The 24278-nt window shown below is 41.6% G+C and overlaps 1 protein-coding gene across 1 annotated transcript in view; it reads right to left on the bottom strand.

Annotated features, from left to right (window-relative positions):
* Positions 1-9251: 9251 nt before the first annotated feature.
* Positions 9252-24278, bottom strand: part of LOC122552447 (uncharacterized) — a 42265-nt gene continuing 27238 nt past the window's right edge. The window contains exons 5-9 of the mRNA XM_043695178.2: positions 19499-22087; positions 18719-18755; positions 13882-14011; positions 11261-11353; positions 9252-9393 (exon numbers count right to left, since the gene is read on the bottom strand). Coding sequence (XP_043551113.2) covers positions 9252-9393; positions 11261-11353; positions 13882-14011; positions 18719-18755; positions 19499-22087 — 2991 coding nt within the window. The remainder of the gene's footprint in view (positions 9394-11260; positions 11354-13881; positions 14012-18718; positions 18756-19498; positions 22088-24278) is intronic.

Genomic DNA, 24278 nt, shown 5'->3' with positions numbered 1-24278 from the left:
AACTTCCCGGAGTGTCCCATGAATAAGCCTCGGAAAAGTACACCTCCATCGCGAATATCCCTGATCCACTCCCTCCCCACAAGGCAAGGTATGTCGCTGCCGGGCACTATCCCACCAAATCCCACCTGTCAAATTTGCCATGTCACTAACCAAGTGTGATAGAACTTCCGATGGAAGAAAACTTGAGGCTGAAATTAACTAGACCGCTCCTGAATGAATAACTTAGTTAAATAAAAAAGGGTTTCGCGGTTTCCAAGTACAAACATGAGAGCAGCGTCGTAACTACAGCCTTTTTTTTGTCAATTACATCCAAGAGTAATAGAGTACAGCAAAGGGCCTGTAGACTTTGCGCTGTGCTGTACAACTCTAGTCTGAAACAATCACCTAACTATTCCAATTTCCCAGCACTCGGCCCATAGCCCTGTATGCTTTGGCATCTCAAATGCCATATCTCAATACTTCTTGAATGTTATGAGGGTTTCTGCCTCTCCCACCCTTACAGACTGAGTTCCAGATTCCCACCAGCCTCTGAGTGAAAAAGCTTTTTCCTCACATCCCCTCGAAACCTCCTGCCTCAAACCTTAAATCTGTGTCTCCCTTACTGTTAAGATTAGGTTACCTACAGTATGAAACAGGCCCTTCAGCCCAACAAGTCCACACTGACCCTCTGCAGAATAACCCACCCGCACCCATTCCCCTACCCTGTATTTCCCTCTGACTAATGCACCTAACACTATGGGCAATTTAGCACAGCCAATTCACCCTAACCTATGGGCGGCACGGTGGCACAGTGGTTAGCACAGCTGCCTCACAGCGCCAGAGACCCGGGTTCAATTCCCGCCTCAGGCGACTGACTGTGTGGAGTTTGCACATTCTCCCCGTGTCTGCGTGGGTTTCCTCCGGGTGCTCCGGTTTCCTCCCACAGTCCAAAGATGTGCAGGTTAGGTGAATTGGCCATGCTAAATTGCCCGTAGTGTTAGGTAAGGGATAAATGTAGGAGTATGGGTGGGTTGCGCTTCGGCGGGGCTTGTTGGGCCGAAGGGCCTGTTTCTACACTGTAAGTAATCTAATCTACACATCTTTGGACTGTGGGAGGAAACCCACGCAGACACAGGGAGAATGTGTAAACTCCACACAGTTACCCGAGGCAGGAATTGCACCCAGATCCTGTGAGGCAGCAGTGCTAACCACTGAGCCCCCGTACCACCCATGGTTAAATATCTCAATCATGTCCCCTCCAATCTCCTCTATCCTAAGGAAAACAATTCCAGTCTGTCCAATCTCTCTTCAGGCAGCATCCTAGTAAATCTCCTCTGCACCCTTTCCAGTCCTATCACATTCCTCCTATTATGTAGATTCCAGAACTGAGTACAATACTTAGTTATGGCCTAACTAATGCTTTGTGCAAGTCCAGCTTAACCTCCCTGCTCTTAAAATGCAAGTATCCCATCTGCCTTCTTAACCACTTTGCCTAACTGTCCTGCTACTTTAACAGATAGGTGGACTTGCACACCAAGGTTCCTCTGATTCTCAGTGCTTCCCAGGATCTAACCAATCATCATGTATTCATGATCCTATCCCTTCCTGCATGGGTAATTTTCTCAAGCTTAACAAATCCCCGTGTTCCTGAACCTGTTTCTCCAAACTATAAGTAACATAAATCTCAAAACCTCAGGGACTGGAGGATGTGCATAATGACACGACAATTATAAATGCAAGACAAATAACGACAATCTCCACCAAGCAATAAAAAATAATTTATACCACATGGCCATTTATTGCCATCCCCAGTTGCTCCTGAGAAGGTGCCTTCTTGAAACACAGCAGGTCATTTGATGTCGAGACCCCACAATGTCCTTAGGGAGAGAGTTCCAGGATTCTGACCGAACAACGAAGGAACGGCAATATATTTCCAAGTCAGGATTGAGTGACTCAGAGAATTTGCAGGAAATGGCGTTCCCATGTGTCTGCCTTGCATGTCTAGGTGGAAGTGATCATAGGTTTGGGATGTGCTGTCTGAGGAGCTTCCCTTTGACACTCACAAATTTCCTTTCTGCCACTTTATGAAGGGTCACCTCAGAGTTTTGTTTGACCCAAGTAGGGCAACACAAAATTATTTTATAATGAACTCAAAACGTTTTCTCACCAATGATTCAGCCAGTATTTATCTTGTGTAGGCAGTAGTTTAGTCAGTTCAGATCTGTTGGTGTGACCACAGCGTAAGAACAGATGGAAAGAAGTGCTACATGTGATCATTCAGGTTCACCTCCATTCTCCCATGGTCTATAACAGGGGTAAACAGCACAACACAGACTGAAAATACACTTTCCATCTTCTTCCCTTCTCCAATTAGACTTGAGCCGGAATTCTGCCCCTCCCCCAAAACTGGGCTCCTGAATGAGTGCAGAGGCTGCTGGGTGTCAAAGTGGAGCCAGTAAGGGAAGTTAGCCTTTTACAACGGCACTTGGTCAAAGATCATAGAATCCCTACAGGGCAGAAGCAGGCCATTCAGCCCATCAGGTCCACACTGATCCTTTGAAGAGTATCCCATCCAGACCCACACTTCTACCCTATCCCTACATTTCCCACAGCTAATTCACCCAGCCTGCGCATCCCTGGACAATTAATATGGCCAACCCACCTAACCTGCACATCTTAAACTGTGAGGAAACCTATATAGACATATATATAAAATGTGTAAACTACAGACAGTTGCCCGAGGGTGGAATCAAACCCAGGTCCCTAGTGCAATGGGGCAGCTGTGCTAACCATTGAGCCACCGTGGAATATGGGAAAGATATGGGAATTAAACAACAAACACAGCTCTCACTGGATTCACACATGTAAAATTTGAAATCATCTCTTGTATTCCAAGATCTAGATCATTTATAAATCTGAGGAAAACATGCCTGAGGAAGTCTGCTACAAACTTTCCTCCAGCCCAAAAAGTACCATTAACTAACACTCTGTTTCTCCCAATTTTGTATCCACATTACTATTACTCCTCTATTCCATGTGCTATTATTTTTCTCACACATCTGTTCTGTGGTATGGTATTTGATTTTTTTTTGAGGTCCATGTACACCACACAAACTACTTTCCCCCATCCAACCCTCTTTTATTCCTCTTTATGAGAAGTCTATAGCCATTGTGCCAAATGCCAATATCCCACACACCATCCTTTGACTTAAACCTATCTTGCCTACTTGATTCAACCAACTTCTCATTCAATGGCACTATCACTAGTGTATCTTCTCATTGGAAATGGTCATTGGCTGTACTTGTGTAACATGGATATTGCAATAACATGCAATTCCTCAACAAACCAGCCTAAGTCTTTCTTGCTCCTTCCGATTCAGAAGTCATACTGGACTCAAAATGTTATTCCTGATGAAGGGCTTTTGCCCGAAACGCCGATTTTCCTGCTCCTTGGATGTTGCCTGACCTGTTGTGCTTTTCCAGCACCACTGTAATCTTGACTCTGATCTCCAGCATCGGCAGTCCTCACTTTCGCCCTGTCAAAATGTTAACGGTTTTTCTCTCCACAGCTGCTGTTAGACTTGCTGATTTTCTCCAGAATTTTCTGTTTTTATTTCAGATTTCGAGCATCCACAGTATTTTGCTTTTATTACCACCCTAACTTGGAACTACATTGCTGATCATTCACTGTTGCTGGGTCAAAATCCTGTAAGTTTCCCCCCAACAGCTCTGTGGGTGTACTGTATTTACACCACATGTACTACAGTATTCAAGGTGACAGCATATCACAATCTTATAAAAGGCAATTAGTATCAGACAACAGATGCTGGTCATGCCTCCATCCCAGTGAACAAGTTTATAAAAAATCAAATATTTCACTTTGGAGTTTATAATTACTTGGAGCTGCCAATTATACTGAAACAACATCCCACTTTGAAAATGAAAAGTTACAAAATCAGTCATGCAGCACCATTCCTATAACAAAACACACAGGCGACAGAGTGAATCAGAAAGTATTGATTGTTTAAATGAAAATTCTTTTTATTGCAAGGGTTTTAAGTGTCCTGATAGGCTGACAACTCTTTTTGCCAGTTCCAATGAGAATGATTGTTCTAATGAATCTATCACTTTTTGGCATATTCCTGTCTATTTTTAACAATGCCAAAGAGCACTTTACCTTTCCAAAAGGGCTGTTTAGCCCTCCCAGAGGGCATCTGACCTCTTCCGAATGTATAAATAAAATGCAATGTACTGTGGACACTGGAGAGGTGGAAAATAAGCAAGATAAACTGGAGAAACTTAGCAAGTCTGACAATGTTGGTGGAAACTCTGGCAGCACCTTTAAGTGGCCTGGGAATATATCCAAAAGGGTATCCCGCTTCTCCAGAGGTGTCTGGAAGCTTTACAACTTCTCTTATCTGTTCTAACATGCACAAGTCATGTTGTGGATATCTGACTAGCAAAAATCAGCATGACTAGCATGAGACAGCTGCACTTTAACCCAAGCAGTTACCTCTGTAACCCATAGATGATAGGTACAATTACAACATTTAAGACATCTGGTTAAGTACATGAATAGGAAAGGTTTACAGGGATATGCGCCAGGAGCAGGCAGGTGGGACTTGTTTGGTTTGGGATTGTGGTCAGCATGGACTGTTTCTGCGCCATATGATTCTATGGGTGATTTAGAATATTCCTCCACACCCACAAAATGGTAGGTGTCATTGTTTTGGTACAGGACTTTGGATTCTAGGTCTCCACAGCTAATTTAATAAAAAGGTGAGGTTCTCTGTCTTCAGAGAAATTCAGGCTTTGAGGTTCCACTTTTTTGATAGCCGTTGAGATGCAGTGCTTTAATGCAAGGAGTGGAGTGATAATGGATTCTGACAGCAAAGTCAGAAGTTCCCAGTTGTTGGTTACAATCTTGTCCCAGTTCTGCCCCAGCTGGTTAGACTTGGAAAGACACTGGCCATGAGACTTTGAAAATAAAACATATTAAGAAAATGCTTTTCTAGGGGATCTAATGGTGTAGTGGTACTGTCATTGGATGATGGGGGTCGGGAGAGGGGTGGAGTGTGACATGGTGACTCACCCGTTAGCACTGTTGCCTCGCAGTGACAGGGACGTTGAACAGGCTGGGACTGTTTTCCCTGGAGCATCGGAGGCTGAGGGGTGACCTTATAGAGGTTTACAAAATCATGAAGGGCATGGATAGGATAAATAGACAAAGTCTTTTCCCTGGGGTGGGGGAGTCCAGAATTAGAGGACATAAGCTTGGGTGAGAGGGGAAAGACATAAAAGAAGACCTAAGGGGCAACATTTTCACACAGAGGGTGGTGCGTGTATGGAATGAGCTGCCAGAGGAAGTGGTGGAGACAATTGCAACATTTAAAAGACATCTGGATGGGTATATGAATAGGAAGGGCTGGGGGGGGAGGAGGGGGTATGGGTTGGGTGCTGGCAGGTGGGACTAGAGATTGGGTGATTGGGTTGGGATATCTGGTCGGCGTGGATGGATTGGACCGAAGGGTCTGTTTCCGTGCTGTACACCTCTATGACTCTATCTGAAACAGAAATCACTCATCTGGTCTGGCAGCATCTGTGCTGAGAAAGCAGAGTTAATATTTCGAGTCAGGTGAGTTCTGATGAAGAGTCACCAGACTCAAAACATTAACTTTACTTTATCCCCACAGATGCTGCCAGATCTGCTGTCATTTGACAGCAATGTCTGTTTTTATAACATATGACTTCTGCCTACCCCACCGTAAACTACTGTGTTGGTCGATTAGGCAAAGTCTAGTCTGCCAGAGTGGGTTCATATGCAGCCAGGACACCCCACTTGAATTTCCATTATGCATTGGCTATGAATGAGGTTTGACTGCAGCAAAACATACTCTATCAATCACTGCAGTGTCAGTGTGGTTAAAACCACTTTGTAGACTTTCAGAGTTAATCCTCCATATGCCAAGATTAGGTGTAAAAAAACAAAGAGACATAAAGTCTTTCACAGAAAGAATTTAACAATCCCCTTCTCAGATGGATACAGTGATGTGACAGAAGTGACACATAGTAAAGTTATAGCTGATGCTGTGAAATTCAACAAAGGGTGCCACTAAGTCCAGGGCTTGATTGATATTTATCTCACTTCATGTTTGCTTTTAGACCTTCACCAATAGAAGGGCCATAATAAATGTTCCCACTGCCACAACAGTCTCTCTTGTGGACTTTCAGCTTGACTGCTGCAGGATGTCAATTGCTGTGTTTAGCTTTTGCTTTCCCCAACCTTCCCATTTAAGTAAATTGCTCCATTTAGAATTTATAGCTGGCCAGGATAATTCTGGAATCCCAATGAATTAAAGAATGATCTCCAGGACACTGACGTGAGCATCACGGGATCAGGAAGGAGGGAGAATCACAGGGGCATTAAAAATTGTATTTTATTTCATGTCTTTCAAATATTTTTTTTCACTTCTTACAAAGCTATTGGAGAAAGGAAATAAACTGTCTTGAGGTTCTGATTATTGTAACAGAATAATTTTACTCCTTCCAACTGTAAAGAGAGTACAGCTGCAGACAAACATGTTAAGCCACCGATGATGAGAGTGAGGGGATGGAAGACATGTAATGAAACATCTCTGTATAATACCAATTAAAGTTCATCTAGTTTATTTTTTAATTGGGGTATCCTATTAATAAGCAGGAAGGTTAAAGGGGGATCCAAGAAAATAAATCTGAGAATCATCATGACATTTTACGAGCAGTGAAAACCACGGAACTTTAGTGAAGAGTCATGGATGCGTTAACTCTGCAGATATGGAATTACTACTAAATTTCATTTTGTGTTCTTTTCCCAGAATGTTTACTGGGAGCAAGAATTCCTCTGGTCTGTCTGTGCCTAAATTAATCAGAAACAGTAAATAGATGAATTTTTATAAACAGTAAATGCTTCTGACTCAATAACCATGTGCTGCAAGAACAATAACCTTGTTCAAGTATGATTGAGGAAACTTTATTTCATGTATAGTTTACAAACACTTGAACATAGTGCAACAACAACGATATTTGTTAATATGTGAACTGGTGGCACACTTACTGACAGAACAGTCATTCATGCAGGAGCATAGTCCAGCATACATCATTTAACTAACAAACCCTGATTGTTCTTTTAATCCTGAGGGGATAATTTTCTCCAGGCATTGGATTTACTGACTTAAAGAAAAATACTGACTAGAGGATATCGTTCCACACTTGCTTATCTTGCAGATAACCATCTCACAGTATCCTTGGCTATGTGCTGATGTAAATCAGCTTGCTGAAGGTGACCTTTTAGCTTCTGCTGCTCTTCCTGTATTTCTCTACCCCCTTCCTATCTAATAGCTGAACCAAAGACAACAAGCTTTGCTCTTATGGTAGTTTAAAGGTATTCTTCAAAACAGAAACAGAGCATAAAAAGATAAAGGTAGTTGCTTAGACTGGTAATAGATGGGAAGTGACATTCCATAGGACTGAAAAGGAAGCATTTTTATTTATCACTTACTTGAGCACTTGCAACTGAAAGTGCATTTCAAAATTTGCAGATGATGCCAACCTTGGTGGTGGGAGGGTGCCACAGAGGTGGGTTATTGCAAATACAGAGGAGGATTGCAACAAAGTACTGGAAGCTATTGTTAATAAACTACTCACAACTGGCATTTAATTTTCATATGAACTGCATTTAGTCAAGTGCAAGGTCATGTAATCCTGTGGAACAAAAAAGCCCACATACCTTCGAAATAACATTTCTACGGATTAGAGAAGGGAGAGATTTGAGGGTGGAGATACATGAATAATTATAAGTAGTGATACACGTTGATAAGGCTATCTTTAGGGAATCTAATTTAATAGAGTCATAGAACAAAAACATCAGGATTCATTTCTAGAAGGCAAGAGTTGAAAGACAGAGAAATTCTGATCTTGATATTGAACAAAAAGATATAGGGGCACTGGTGAAGGTGCAAAAAAGGTTACTACCAGAACTGAAAGATCACACCTATCAGGGAAGGATGAACAGCTACTTTGACTAGGAAATAGGAGGCACAAGGTGTGACCTGGTAAAAGTTTCCCTGTTAAAGTTGTTTGCCTTCATGTCAATCAGTTTACGAGATCCTTATTCTCATTTTGCAAGGCAAATTTCATTTAAGTATTCTTGAGCCAGATCTAACAGTGGGCCTTATGAACCCATCATTTTGGAGCAGACTCTGCTGCTTCTTGTCCTCCCTCTCACTGGCTCGCAGCCTCTGTCACTCCCTGACCTTCTGGATTCCTGTTGTTGCTGCTCTTCCTGGCTCTCACTGTATATGGCAAGCAAGGGTTCAGGAGGGCAAAGTGGTAAGGACAGGCAGGGAGCAGGAGAGTTGGAAAGGGGAAAGGTTGGTGACAGGAAAGGAGCAGCAGAGTCCATGACCAGAGGATCTACAACAATTGCAAAGGTCAGGGAGTGGCAGGGCTCACAAGAGACTCTGCAGCATCAGGAGGGTCAGGGTAAGGGACAGAGGGTGAGAGCTCAGACGGTAGGCAGAAATAAGAAGAGCCAGGGACTCTGATGTACTGCAAGCAGAAGCCTCGAGAGCAGGGTCAGAGGTAAATGGAACTGAGTAGAAAGCTACCATTTTTATTTTACGTTTTAGATGTCTCTTAGGTTAGCAGACATTTTAGTTACCAATACATGGAATTTAACAAAGTATTTCAACTCACAGGGCATAAAGGTTTGATATTCTATCTTTCTGATGAGAAAACTCCCATGGAACTTAACTACTGCTTTTACACTGATTTTAATGGGAACACCTGATTCACTTAACACTGCTTTTGTTTAAAGGCGCACGTTTCAAAAGCACAACAACTTTAAGTGAGGATTTACTGTATTTAAGAAAATGAAACTGGCCAATAGATTATGCAAAGAGATGTTCCCACTTGCAGGCACGACCAAAAAGGGAAAACAATCATTAACAAATCCGATTAGAAATTCAGGAGAAAGTGTCACTCAGAGGGTGGTAAACCTTGCTAGGGCAAGTAGGTGAGGCAGCTGCATTTGAGGAGAAGATAGATAAGTACACGAGGGAGAAAAGAATAAAAAGGATACGCTGATGGAGTTATGGTAAGAAAGAGAGGTTTGTGTACAGCATAAAAATGGACATGGGCCTGTTAGGCTGAATAGCCTATTTCTGAGTCGTAAATATTTTGTAATTCTATGTAAATCATGAACCTTTTTATCAGGTTGCAAGCTGTAATTCGTCTCATGGATCTTTCCTCTTCATCGAATATGTTACATTTGTTATTCCTTTGGAGACATGTGGGTGTCTGCTGACCGGTCTCACTCTCCTGTTTTTGTGTCGTCTCATGCTCTCCAGTTCTCGATGAGTGATCATAATGACACGACTAAGAAGATCATCAAACGGAGACAATTATGACATTATGCATGAACATGTATGCTATAGATTAACATAATCAGTGTTTCATTATGCCAGTTTGACTTAATTTGCAGAGTTCTCATCTCAGTCAGACAACTGCAGCTCAAATCCCATTATAGGGTCAGTGTAGATAAAATTGATACTTCAGTGCAGTAAGGAAGGAGTACTGCACTGTCAGCAGGGATTTGTGAACTAAGGATCCAGAACTGCTCATAAAGGGTGTAGTCCTCTCAGCGATCAAACACTTCACAAAAGCTGTCAGCTGGCCATCTCATTGCTCTTATTGTTCATGGAATGTTTGCTTTTTAAGAAGTCTCTGCACTTTTACATAATTTACTGTATGCTAAAATGTTTGTTCTTTGCTCAAACTTGCTATCTGAATCCTAAACTTCAGCTATTTTTCCACGTTGATGTGAAAAGGGGACAGGCCTGAGAACAATAAATTAATTGGCTGTACACGAAACAGCAGAGCTTATTCTGCTTGGACAGAAAATATGGCCACAAATTCTATACCTCCTGCTCATGACTGAAACAGGAAGCCAAGGCTGCTGATGAAGGAGCAGCTTTCTGAGAGCTAGTACTTCCAAATAAACCTGTTGGACTATAACTTGGTCTTGTGTGATTTTTAACTTTGTCCATCCCAGTCCAACACCGGCACTTCCACATCGATGTTATCATTGTCAGCCTGTACTGAAGTTGTGTATCTATTGTTGCAGTCTCTCAGTTCCTGCCCCATTCACCATTCCCCCTTCTCCGCTCACCTCACTATTTCGCTTGCTGTTCCTTGCTAACTTTGGTGTATGAATGGTGCAAGGCCTAGTTCCTGCAGTTAAACCTTGTAATTCTTCCTCACAGTACTGGCTAAAAGCTGTTTAGCTGAATTTTTTTCTTATCATTCATGGGTGTGAGCTTTGCAGCATTTATTGCTCCTCCTAACTTGCCCCTTGAGAAGGTGGGCATGAGCTGTCTTCCTGAACCGCTGCAGTCCGTATGCTGTCGGTAGACCCAATATGCCCTTAGGGAGACAATCCCAGGATTTTGACCCAGTGACACTGAAAGAATGCAAGATAGTTCTGAGGCAAGATGGTGAGTGGCTTGGAGGAGAACTTGCAGGTGGTGGTGTTCCCATGTATCTGCTGCCCTTAACCTTCTTGATGGTAGTGGTTTAAAGTTTGGTAGGTGCTGTTTAAGAAGCCTTGATGATTTATTGCAGTGATTTCATTTGATTTGATTGATTATTGTCACATTTACCTAGGTACAGTGAAAAGTTTGTTCTGTGTGCAGTACAGGCTGAACAAACTGTACAAAGTGCATAAGTGCATCTTGTAGATGGTATGATCTACTGTTACAGAGCATTGGTGATGGTTTTCCTGGCATTTTCTGAGCCTATGAACCTGGTACATCAATTGGCCATATCTTATTTGAGTCCGCTCTAGGATATTGAGTTTACAGATGTCTCTCTTTAATGGAATCTCTTGGTTCACACTCATCACTACTTAGCTGCTTTGGGACTGAATACCCAAATATTCCCTGTAGCATTGACCTTCTGTGAAATGATTATGATGACGACAAACAGGTCTCTAATGACTCACATTTTAGTGCAAATGATGTGTCTGAACATAACTTGTCAATCACATGTGAGGTAGTCAGCAGCAATCACTGCATTAAATGTCACAACTCAACAGATCCACACAGTAATCAATGATTCAGATCAAAATAACTAATCTAATGTTAGCACTTATATTGTTGCTTTTCCTTTAGTGTTTATAAAATGCCAAAAATGCAGGAAATCATAACAGCGCACAAATGATTCGGGGTTTCTGAAGATGACTTACTTGATCTTCGAAAGCTCATTAATGAGTCCACAGACAACATGTGTAGCATCTTCTTCTTCCACAGAAGGCGTAAAGGCTTGCCAATCAGATTCACTGTAAACATATCAAGGTCAAATACACTTAGGTTATATCATTATGGAAGCAGTCAAACAGCTAGCACAAAACCATACCTAAGAAGAATTCTCAAGGCTACATGTTCAATACAGACTGTCTATTTCCTGTCTGAACGTCATCTGTGGATCCAGATTTTAACCAGGATCAGTTCAAGAATCATCTAAGATTGAAGCCAAAGATATAATTCTGGGTTTTTAAGACCCATAGACTAACCCCTTACCCCCCTCACTTGTTTAGATGTTAAGTATTATTAAAACAGAGCATAACTTTAAATTCTCTAAAAATCCAGAGTTTGAGATCGTTTGAGGTTTATACAAGAATGGGAAATAACGAGTTCTCTTCAATAAGTGTCTTGTATCTGTAATTTGGCAGCTTTCTACCTCTAACCCCAATATCATCACTAAGCACTCACAGTTAAGGCAGGTCACAGTAAATGCAGGCTCAAACTAAAATCAAAAAGCTGTGCCTTTCCACGATGACATTTCTCCTGTTTCCACATCCACCAGCTGTCCAGTTGTATCCATTGATAAGCTTGTCAGTTTAGTACCAGATTGATTCCTGTGATAGCAGAATTAGTCACAGAGTCATAGAGTCCTCCAGCATAGAGACTTGCCCTAAATGATCCATGCTGACCAAAATGTCCACAGACGCTAACACCGCTTCCCTGCACCTGGCCTTCTAAACCTTTCCTATCTATGTATTTGTTTAAATGCCTTTTAAATGTTGTTAACGTACCCGCCTGAATAACTTCTGCTGGCAGCTCATTCCACATGCTGGGTAAAAAAATAAAGTTGCCCCTCAGTTTCCCTTTTCTTCATTCCCCTCTAACCTTAAAACTGATGCCCTCTAGTCCCCGATTCGGATTTCCCTGGGAAAATGACCGAGTGCACTCTCCCCCATCCATGTCTGCCATGATCTTGTACACTTCTATATGATTCCCCCTCGGTCTACTATGTTCTAAAGAGAAAAGTCCTTGCTTGTCCAACCTCTCCCTATAACTCAGACCCTCCCTCGAATCCTGGCAACATCCTTGTAAATTTTTTCTGCACTTTTTCCAGTTTAATAATATCCTTCCTACAGGAAGGTGACCAAAACTGAACACAATACTCCAAGTGCGGCCTCACCACCTTCCTGTACAATTGTAACATAGCTTCCCAACTTCTATACTCAATGCCCTGACTGATGAAGGTCAGTGTGCCAAAAGCCTTCTTCACAGCCCTGTCTACCTGTGACTCCATTTTCAGAGAACCATGCACCTGAACTCCAAGGTCTCTCAGTTCTACTACATTCCATAAGATCCTTCACCAAGAAACTCCTATCTTGATTTGACTTTCCAAAGTGCAAGACTTCACCCTTATGTATATTAAACTCCATTTGCCATTTCTCAGTCCACTTTCCCAGCTGATCATGCTGCTTCTGCAATCTCTGATAACCTTTCTCACTGTCCACAATATTTTAGTGTCATCTGCAAACTTAGTAATCATGCCTTGTACATTCTCATCCAAATCATTGATATAGATAACAAACAGCAATGGGCCCAGCACCGACATAAGACATTCGATGAGTTGCAGGCCACTAGTCCGACAAGCATCCTTCCACTATTACCCTCTGGTTCCTACCATCTAGCCAATTGTGTATCCAGTTTGCCAGCTTCCCTTGGATTCCATGCGATCTAACCTACCAGAACAACCAACCATTTGAAATCTTATCAAAGACCTTACTGAAATCTGTTACAGACTACGTCCTGCCCTCATCAACCTTCCTGCTCACTTCATCAAAGAACTCTAACAAATTTGTGAGGCATGACTTCCCAAGCACAAAGCCGTGCTAAGTGCTCCTGATCAAACCCTGTCTTTTCAAATGCATGTAAATGTATCAAATGAAGAGGGAATTGATTGTCTAGCCTTGTATTCTCTGGTCTTTAGAAGAATGAGAACAGATCTCATTGAACTGTACAGGGGTGGACAGACTGCATGTAGGAATGATGTGCATGGTTGTTTTGGAGGGAGAGATGGATCTTGAACAAGCCGGCATGATCTCAGGATACTGGGCCAGTCATTTAACTGAGACAAGGAGAAATGTCTTCACTCAGAGGATGGGGATCTTGTAGAATTCTCCATCACAAAAGGCGGTGAAGACCAAGTTACTGAGTATTTATAAGAAATAAATAAATATATTTCTAAACATTAAAGACATCAAGGGACATAGGGAGAGCACGGGAGTATGAAGTTGAGATAGAAGATCAGCCACGATCATACTGAATAGAAGTGTAGGCTCGATGGGTTGAATGGCCTTATTTTCTGTATTTCTGTTTCTACCAACTAATGTAGATTAAGGCACGGATTGAGTAAGAATTAACGTCAACTAGAAATTGTTTTGAAAACACCTCAAACTCATTGGACAATAGATCCTTTCTTTCCAAATTAAAGATGAGCGCTTTTCATCAGGATCTAATGTCCAATATTACATTTAACTATTAAAAAAGATGGTTAGTATTTAACTGGTACCTTAAGTGCAGATCTTCCAGCTCAGACAAATTAGCATTATCTTCTTGAGGACCAGCAAATTGTGAAAGATCCATCAGTGCCCTGCTTTCTAATGTTAGTTTAATGAGTGGTAATTTGTAATCTTGAACATCTGCAAGAAAGGGACAACCAGTTCTTTGGTTTAAATCATTGATTACAATAGTGCTCCACCAATTTACAATTTTATAGATCACAATGACTCGAAGTCTTTGCTAATTTTGTTTCATTAGCAACTATCACAGAATGCAGTCAGAAACAACTATATAATTCTGAGGATGTTTTAATATAGGTGAGTGGTACAAAGTTCTGCCAATTCAGTGACCTTCTTAACATTTATTTTTGGAAGGATCCTTATGAGTCCAGAAAATCTCAAGTCTGATGATTGTCTTTCCTTTCATTCAGTCATGCAGCACGGAAACAGACCATTCAATTCAACCAGTCCATGCCAAACATAATACTAAACTAAACCAGTTCCACTTGCTTGCTCCTTGCCCATGTCCCTCCAAACCTTTCCTATTCATGTATCTATCCAAATGTCTTGTAAACATTGTAATTGTACCTGCACCTACCATTTCCTGAGGAAATTTATTCCAAACGTGAACCTCCCCGTGTAAAGAAAAAGCTTATGTCTTTTTTACATCTTTCTCCTCTCACCTTAAAAATGTGTCCCCCTAATTTTGAAATTCCCCATCTTAGGGAAAACACAACTACCCATCAACTCTATTTATACCTTTCATTATTTTATAACGTTCTATCAGGTCATCTCTCAACCTCCTATACTCCACAGAAAAATGTTCCAGTCTATCAAGCCTTTCTTTATAACTCATACCTTCCATACCTGGCAACATCCTAGTAAATCTTTTCTCAACCCCCTCCAGCTTGATAATATTCTTTCTATAACTGGGCAACCAGAACTGGATACTGTATTCCAGAAGAAGTCTCACCAATGTCCTGTACAACCTCAACATAACATCCCAACTCCTATACTCAAAGGACTGAGCAATGAAGGCAAGTGTGCCAAACGTCTTTTTAATCACTATATATGGTGCAAACTTTAACAAATTATGTACCTGCGCCCCGAGGTCCCTCTGTTCTACAACATTACCCGTGGCCCTACCATTAATTGCATAAGCCCTACTCTTGGTTGTAATACCGAAGTGCAATACCTCGCATTTATCCAGACTGAACGCCATCTGCCATTTTTCGGCCCATTGACCTATTTGATCAAAGTCCCTTTGTAATCTTAGATTACCTTCATCACTGTCTATTATGCCACCAATTTTGGTGTCATTCGCAAACTTACTAACCATGCCTTCTACATTCCTATCCAAACCATTTATATAAATGACAAACAAAAAAGGACCCCCGAACCAATGTCTGTGGAACACCGCTGATCACAGGCCTCCAGTCCGAAAAGCAACCTTCTACTATTACTCTCTGTCTCATGCTGTCAAGCCAATTATGTATCCAATTGGCAAGCTCACCCTGCATCCCATGCGACTTAACTTTCCTAATTAGTCTGCCACGTGGAACCTTGTCAAAGGCTTTATTAAAGTCCAAATAAGCAACATCTGTTGCTCTGCCATCAACAATGTTTCTGATGACTTTCTCAAAAAAACTCAGTCAAGTTTGAGAGACATGATTTTCCTTGCAAAGCCATGTTGACTATCCCTTATTAATTTTTACCTCCTTCCTACTTTCTATCAGACCTACAGAATTTATAATACAGAAGGAGGCCATTCTTCCCATCATGTCTGTACCAACTCCTGAAAGAGATACCCAGCTAATCCTGTTTGTTTTGCTCTACCTCCATAGCCCTCTAAATTTATCGCTTGCAAACATTAATCCAGCTCTTTTTGAAATCTCTTATGGAATCTATCTCCACCACTCTCCCAGGCAGCGCATTCCTAATTCCCAAAACTTTGAGTGAAGAAATTTTTCCGCATTTCATTCCTAGTGCTCTTGTTGATAATCTTGAATTTTTGACCTCTAGTTATTGACATTCCAAGTAGTGGAAAAAGAATATCCATCTTTACCCGATCAAAATTGTTCATAACTTTTTTACTCCTCAGTAAGGTCATCTCTTAATTTTCTCTGCTCAAGGATAATAAGCCCAATCTCTTTAATCAAATACCTCACAATTCATTACTCTCCCTAGCTTAGTATCATCTGCAAATTTAGAGATTTTGATGTCAATATCCATCTCTAAATCATTTATACAACTCAGAAAAAAGCACAGGTCACAACATCGATCTCTCACTTTCAACTTGTCTCCAATCTGAGAGATGCCCATCTATACTTACCCTCTGTTTCTTATCTTTCAGCCAAGTTCTAATCCATGCTGCTGAGGTCACATCAATCCCAAATACTTCTAATTTGCTAACCAGCATGCCATAACAAATGCTTTCTGAAAGTCCAAATATACAATATCCATAGCACTTCCCCGTGTCAGGCTTCATATTTTAATCTCAAACTTACAGCACTCTCAGAATCATAGAGATGTACAGCATGGAAACAGACCCTTCGGTCCAACCTGTCCATGCCGACCTGTGTAGGGCAGAAGAAGCAATACCAAGTAGGGGTTTCCTGTCACTATGGTGTGAGGATCGCCCTTTTCCAGCACCTTCCAGGTCAGCACTATTACAGGAGTCCTTCTTTTCTCAAGTGTTGGCTAAATATTATTCATCAAAACCTTCAAAGTCATTTTAGAAACCAAATCACAATCACTGGTCAGTAAATTGTATGGCAGGCAAATGAATACAGCAGAGACTGCGTGCTTACTGGATGTCAAAATTCCCAAACATAGTTACTTAGTTGAGGTAGTCCGCTCTCAGCATTCTCTTCTTTATAAAATCTGCAGGTAATTAAGATCTATATCGCCCAATCAATTCCTTGATTAATTTTGATCTTTCTCCGTTTCAGCTTTGTTGATGCCCTGATTATGACCCTTGGATTTTAAAATAGGTTTTCAATATTAAAATCTGTTTTCCTTGCTTCAATATGATAGTTATATAAAATACTACAGCTACCTTCCTACTCAGGCTTCTGTCTATACCGTTATATATTGCGAAAGGCCCAGAGTGAAGTCTTATTAAGTTACTTTGTCGCACCACCCCCCCCCCCCCCCCCCCCCACCTTTGTAAGGAAGCACATAAATTATGGTCACATTTCCCTCGAACAGGATAGCTGAGATTACAAATTCATTGAAATACCAGAAAAATAATAATAAATAATTCTTGAGCATTGCTTTTCAATCTTGCATTGATCAGGTCAATTCGCACCAATTCCAAATCAAGGGGAAAACCAACACTTACACTTTAAAGGAGGAGAGTTCAAATAAGTAAAAGCCTGACTGTTAGTTGACAATCATCTTTAACTGGTGCATTCTCTTTGATAACACCTCGACTGATTAGAGTCCATTTGCCAACTAATTGGCATAGTCATTTCATGTGGTATAAATGTTGGTTTTCCATTTAGGCTGGTATTCTAGGAATCATCCTGATCAAAGCAAGATGAAAAAGTTTGACAAATGCAATACCTTTTTAGCAATACACATATTCTATATGACTAAATAATTCTTGATAAATTTATATTTTAAAATTGTATTTTTGATCAAATTATGACTGCATATATTCTGTCAAAAAAACAATAAGTATCACTATGGTAAGACATATATTTGATTCACAAAGCTTCACGATCTTCACAGCAGACAGGAAAAAGAGCCCATGATTGAGTTGAAGTCTCGGATGAACTTATGCTAAAATCCTCCTTGTGTTAATCGTGTCACAATACATCTGCCTAAACCTCTACGGTGTAATCTCTTTGAATATCTTTCTTAGTTTTGTTGGCAGATGCCAGTTACATGCATATTTGTTAAATAACATCCAAAATTTATAGACCAACACAGGGATGATGCTCCACTCTATGGAAACAAGCTCCAAGAATAACCCATGGAAGGAAGTGTTCCCTCTTCTTTAATTGTTGACCATGATGTGGAGGTGCTGATGTTGGACTGGGCTGGACAAAGTCAAAAAGTACACGACACCAGGTTTAGTCCAACAGGTTTATTTGAAATCACAAGCCTTCAGACCGATGTTCCTTTGTCAGGTGCAGTGTATGCCCTCTGTCACTGCACCTGACGAGGGACCGTCGCTCCGAAAGTGTTTTTTTAAGTTAACACTTCAACAGGTTGCACAACAGTGAGTGGAATTTGTGCCTAAAATTCTTTACAGCAAATCCTCAATCTTGACAACACTGTCAGAGTAAAAATCCAACTAGTATTGAAATGCTTCCAGGTTAGAGGAAAAAAAGATGGAAAGTCAGGAAAAAACTCTTAAACATCTCCAACAACAAATTCCAATTGATCACTGACAGAAGCCTTGAAACCGATTGGCTGATTCCCAAAGTGCAAGCAGTGCAAAGGGATTGATTTATTAAGTAGAAAAGAAACAAATTAGCTTAAAAGCTATTTGCTAAAGAAGTTGTAGTATGTTGTACCAACTACTACACGATTTCTTCCTGCAATCCTGTTCCTGATCTGTGGCTCACTCCTGTGGAGCAGCTCAGGACCTAACCATTGAAAAGAGAATGTAAAATGAAGGCAGTTGGTCACTCTGGGCTAACCTCACAAACTTTTGAGAAGCCTCCAACCTTGTGTGTTCTTTCAAGAATGATGGAATATTCCAAAGAGGAAAGATAAAAAGAAAGTAAAGTAACTAAAAAAGACAAATAAATAAAACAATACTACTTCATTTAAAAAAGGTATATAATAGTCTTTCTGCCTTGTCTGCGTTATTGAATACATTTTATGTTTAATTACCTGGTTGTACCTTGTCAGGACTGTGTTTGGTTAGTACCTAAAACAAGAGATCCAAAAGTTAAGAGAAATTTCAAAAAAACATGATAGGGTTATTATGTTTATTGATCACTGTTAATACTTGGCAGTACATGCTGACAATAACTATTTTGTAACAATGTCTGGGGCAGATAAATTAATGGAAGACAGGTAAAACAGTCTCTTTTATTCAGGATGTTCCAATGACTAAAAGCTTCATTCAGTAAAGCAAATGAGAACAAGGCATGAGCAACAAATTATACTAGGATAGTTTAAAAGTAAACACAACAATCATTTGTCACAAAAAGGCCCTACAAACAGTAATGAAACACACAAAAAATTTATTTTACATATATGATGTTGATTGGGACAGAATTTTGTTCAGGATAACGCACATCGCTTGAAATCTTTGATTTCCACCGAATCACCAATAAGATACCTCGGTCTAAACACACAACTGAGCGGTACTTTTTATAGTACATTACTATATTTCCCTACTTACACAATAATCAGCCTAGATTATATGTTGAAGTGGACTTTGCATCTACAACCTTTTGATTCAGAGGCAACAGCAACACCAGTGACTCTTGGCACAGAAAACAGATCCTAAAAATATAATCAGATTACATTCTGCTACAAAATTTTGCAGCTGAGATCGAAATATCATTGTTAAAAGTAGACGTTAGTAACTTTTAGGCTGTTTCTTCAGTTGAGTGTCTGCACTGTTTTAGTGCTTTTAACCCTTATTAATAAAGACATTCTTACCTCGCTTTTTGCACAAGGGAATGTGTTTTGTTCACTTTTGGCTGCTAGCTCTGCACCGAGGGGTGTTGGCAGACTCTTATCACTTTCCTGCTCCATACCGGAGAAGCCCACATCCACCAGAGACAATCTGCCATCTTTGCTTTCATTATTGCCATTTTTCCCTTGACATTTTTGAAGTTTGTCATAACGGTCAGTCCCGGTGTCAACATCATTACCTCCAGAAAAAGAATCTGCCATTTCATTATGTGAAGGAGGAAATATCATTGAAAGATATCCGTGCTCCTTTGTGAAATCTTCAGGGGACTGATGTGGTGAAAAGGCTTTTGGAATGGCTGCTAGATTTGGACCAGCTTTGGCTAATATGTTCACATCTCTGGACACAACATCGCAACTCAATTCCATATCCAACTTTTCCACAGAGAAATTTGAATCATCAAGACTATCAGTTTCATTTGAACTTTCTTTCGCTGCAATATGACTTTTTAAAAGCTGAGCCGATTGTTCTATAACTGACTCCCAATTACTACTGACATTTAAACCTCCACATACTATGCCTGGAGATATACTCCTTTCACATTTACTTCCTTCAATCTCTTTCTTTATTTTATCCTGCTGATGCCTTTCAATACAGTCTTCGATGCTCGTGCCTGGTAAACTTACAGAAGCGTCTTCTTTCATTCTTTCTGTGCCAGCCTTGTGTTCAATCTCTCTTCTACCTAAATCTTCTGAGATTTTTCTGTCAGAGTTAGTATGTAAATTGTTTTCAATTTGGAGGTCCAAGTTATCCATTGATAAAAAAATTATGGATTTTAGTTCATCAGCAATGACCAATTTACTGCCTAAATCTTTGCTGTCTTTCGTAGCTTTTCCTTCACAATTACAATCAAAAAGCATTTGACGTTCACTGCCTTCAGTGGCAAGAATACTTTTGGTCTTGATTGACTGGATAGTTTCATAAGAAGGACTGAGGTTTGTAATAGGTAGTGTTTTTTCTGTGACTTCCAGCTCCTGTGATACAGTGACATTACCTTGCAGGCCAGGTTGGGGTTCTGTAGCACAGCTGTTCACATTAATCATTTTAAAAACCCCAATGCTCTCGGAAACAACAACTGGCTTGTTCGCTGAAAGCAGATTAGTTTGTGAGTCTTTGAATACAGTGTCAAGTAACACAGTTTCTGAAAACCCTGACTGCCTGGATCCAACACACCGTTCTTCCAGCCCAGCAGCACTCTGGGCAGTTGAATCAGCTGTTATCAGGCTGTTGCTGTAACTATTATTTAATTTCTCTTGGTCCAGCTGCTTTGTCTCCTCACCAGGATTATTACAATTCACAGAATTGCACTGCTCCATATTAATATCATGACTATGAAAACTTTTACAAACATTCTGGGTAATTTTCTGACTTTCAGTCTCCGTTTTGTCTTGGTGCACAGGTAGAATCTTAATGTCCGCTGTTTTATCTTGCATAAATCTTTGACTGGGCTGCAGCTGAGGTTTAACTTGATGGTCATCTGAGTCTTTGTGGAGGATTGTGCTGATGGTCACTTTGGTGCCAGAACTACAAGGCCCATTTATGTCAGACCAGTCATCATCTATGTTTTGCTGGACAGCATTTCCCATTGCAATGCTTAATCTGGTCACAGAGCCTAGCGGCTCTTGCAATTCCTCATTTACATTTTTATATCTATCTATCACATCAGTTTGTGAATTAAAGGTATTCTCCAACTGAATTACAACATTAGTGTCAAATGACTGGTGGAGTGAATTGGAAGACAAGGCGTCAGTGGACGGTAAACAAGTGGCACCTTTCAGATCATTCTGTGCTGGTGTACTTGCAATCAAGTTCATTTGGACAGCCAACTCTTGTCTGTTAGCTTCACTTCCATTTAGCATTTCACAGACCACCGGAAGATTACGAGTCCTTTCTTCATAACCAGAGTTCTTTAACGTCTCAGATACAAGAACACATCCTTCCTCATTCTCAGAGACCTCCTTATCGATTGCTATAGTGCACTCCCTTTTCACATCCTGGCAAAGGGTCAATTCGTTGTGGCTGACTGGCACAACATCAGTTTTTTTCTGGTAAAGGCAATGGTGCAGAAGTTCATCAGACAAACATGTACCTGAGTTCTGTGGTTTAGAGTCTGACTGAGTTGGCAGCGATTCATAAGGTGTGCTGTGAGCTATTGGGATCGGAGTGCTGCACAACACATCCATTTCAACCGGATGGTGGTTCAGTTTGTTCTTTTTATTCTTTTCTTCATGAGTGTAAGGATTTTGTTGGTCTGAGTGACAGGCCAATTCCTTCGTCTCATGATCTACAAACTGTGTCCCTATCTGAGTGTCTGAGAGCAAAACATCACCATTGCTCCTCTGTTTCACACAATCATCATCTGTCTCAGTATCCTGCTGCTCTTTCCCTGGCCCTTTTGGGTTTAATTGGCTTGATATTATGGTACAGGCGGTCTGCTCTGGTGGTTGCTGCGATATCTGCATTTGGTGTTTGGCAGCAGGCAGGTAAAATCCTGAACTTCCAAGATCCATGTTCTGGGGACTATTGTCGACATCCACTTTACTGTCGTTTAAGCTCTTAAGTAAGAAAAAGCAAAAGAAGTTAAATCAGAACTTGTGTAAGTCTGATTAAATGTCGTTATTATATATCATAGCTATTAGAATGATTTTTGATGTGTATCATCGAATTTCTACAGTACAAGTGAGAGATCAGTAAGGTTTAGTTTAAAATATGAAGAAGAAATGCAATGTACATTATATAAAAATATGCAACTTTCAAGGTTATTATCTTTGAAAAATACAGACTGGCAAGTTCCTTTCTTACCTGCAACTTTCAGGCAGGTCATTGCTACCACATACTGGTGTGCCAGTGGTTACTGGAAGACTCTATTGTAAGCCATGGTTTTTAAGCTGGGGGACGCACTAAAGCTTGGGGCAGCTTCCACCAACCCGCACTTGGGAAAGACTGCTGTTATAAGATGTGGGTGTACTGTACCTTTAAGAGAGTTAAAAGCTAGCAAACTACATGACAGCACCGAGTGTTCTGAATAAGGTAACAATATAACACTGGGTTGTAAGCTAGGGTTGCTGGTTACCTGGAGACAAAAACAGATTCAAATTAAACCAGTCAGTTTAAATTATACCCCAAAAAAAAACAAAATTCCAATCAAGTTTGAATTTAGTATATTGATGATCTTAAAAGCCAATGGCAAAATCCGATGCTTTGGGGGTATAAGAACAGAGAAAATAGAACAGTTGACAGAAGAACTGCCAAGCCACCAGCATATAAAGACTGCCAGAAAAATAGCTCTTTTAAAGGTACCTTTATCAATCAGTGTTGAAACTTTATTGCTGGAACAGCACAGCAGGTCAGGCAGCATCCAGGGAACAGGAGATTCGACGTTTCGGGCACAGGCCCTTCTTCAGGAATGAGCAGAGAGTGTTCAGCAGGAGAAGATAAAAGGTAGGGAGGAGGGACTTGGAGGAGGGGAGTTGGAAATGTGATAGGTGGAAAGAGGTCAAGGTGAGGGTGATAGGTCGGAGTAGGGTGGAGGCGGAGAGGTCAAGAAGAAGACTGCAGGTCAGGAAGGCGGTGCCGGGCTGGAAGGATCCGGCTGAGACAAGGTGGGGGGAGGGGGGATGAAGAAACTGGTGAAGTCCAAGTTCATCCCCTGCGGTTGGAGGGTTCCCAGTCGGAAGATAAGACGCTCCTCCTCCGACCGTCGGGTTGTTGTGGTTTGGCGGTGGATGAGTCCAATGACCTGCATATCCTCGGTGGAGTGGGAGGGGGAGTTGAAATGCTGTGCCACAGGTTGGTTGGGTTGGTTCGTCCGGGTGGCCCAGAGGTGCTCCCTGAATCGCTCCGCAAGTAGGCGGCCTGTCTCCCCAATATAGAGGAGGCCACACCGGCTGCAGCGGATGCAGTAGATGATGTGGGTGGAGGTGCAGGTGAATCTGTGGCGGATATGGAAGTTTCCCTTGGGGCCTTGGAGAGAAGTGAGGGGGGAGGTGTGGGCGCAAGTGTTGCACCTCCTGCGGTTGCAAGGGAAGGTGCCGGGAGTGGTGGTTGGGTCGGTGGGGGGTGTGGATCTGACAAGGGAGTCGCGGAGGGAGTGGTCTCTACGGAAAGCTGATAGGGGAGGGGAGGGAAATATATCCTTGGTGCTGGGGTCTGTTTGGAGGTGGCGGAAGTGACGGCGGATGATGCGCTGTACATGGAGATTGGTGGGGTGGTAGGTGAGGACCAGTGGGGTTCTATCCTGGTGGCGGTTGGAGGGGCGGGGCTCAAGGGCGGAGGAGCGGGAAGTGGAGGAGATGCGGTGGAGGGCACCGTCGACCACGTCGAGGGGGAAATTGCGGTCCTTGAAGAAGGAGGCCATCTGTGTTGTACGTAATTTGAACTGGTCCTCCTGGGAGCAGATGCGGCGGAGACGAAGGAATTGGGAGAATGGGATGGCGTTTTTACAGGGGGCAGGATGGGAGGAGGTGTAGTCCAGGTAGCTGTGTGAGTCGGTAGGTTTGTAGTAGATGTCCGTGTTGATTCGGTCGCCTGAGATAGACGGACATCTACTACACGGACATCTACTACAAACCTACCGACTCACACAGCTACCTGGACTACACCTCCTCCCATCCTGCCCCCTGTAAAAACGCCATCCCATTCTCCCAATTCCTTCGTCTCCGCCGCATCTGCTCCCAGGAGGACCAGTTCAAATTACGTACAACACAGATGGCCTCCTTCTTCAAGGACCGCAATTTCCCCCTCGAC

Source organism: Chiloscyllium plagiosum, unplaced genomic scaffold (genome assembly GCF_037043375.1).
Source record: "Chiloscyllium plagiosum isolate Xiang-an unplaced genomic scaffold, Cpla_swu_hap1 HiC_scaffold_45, whole genome shotgun sequence".
NCBI classification, from domain to species: Eukaryota; Metazoa; Chordata; class Chondrichthyes; order Orectolobiformes; family Hemiscylliidae; genus Chiloscyllium; species Chiloscyllium plagiosum.
The sequence above is the reverse complement of the archived record's forward strand: the minus strand, read 5'-3'. Positions and strand labels throughout refer to the sequence as shown.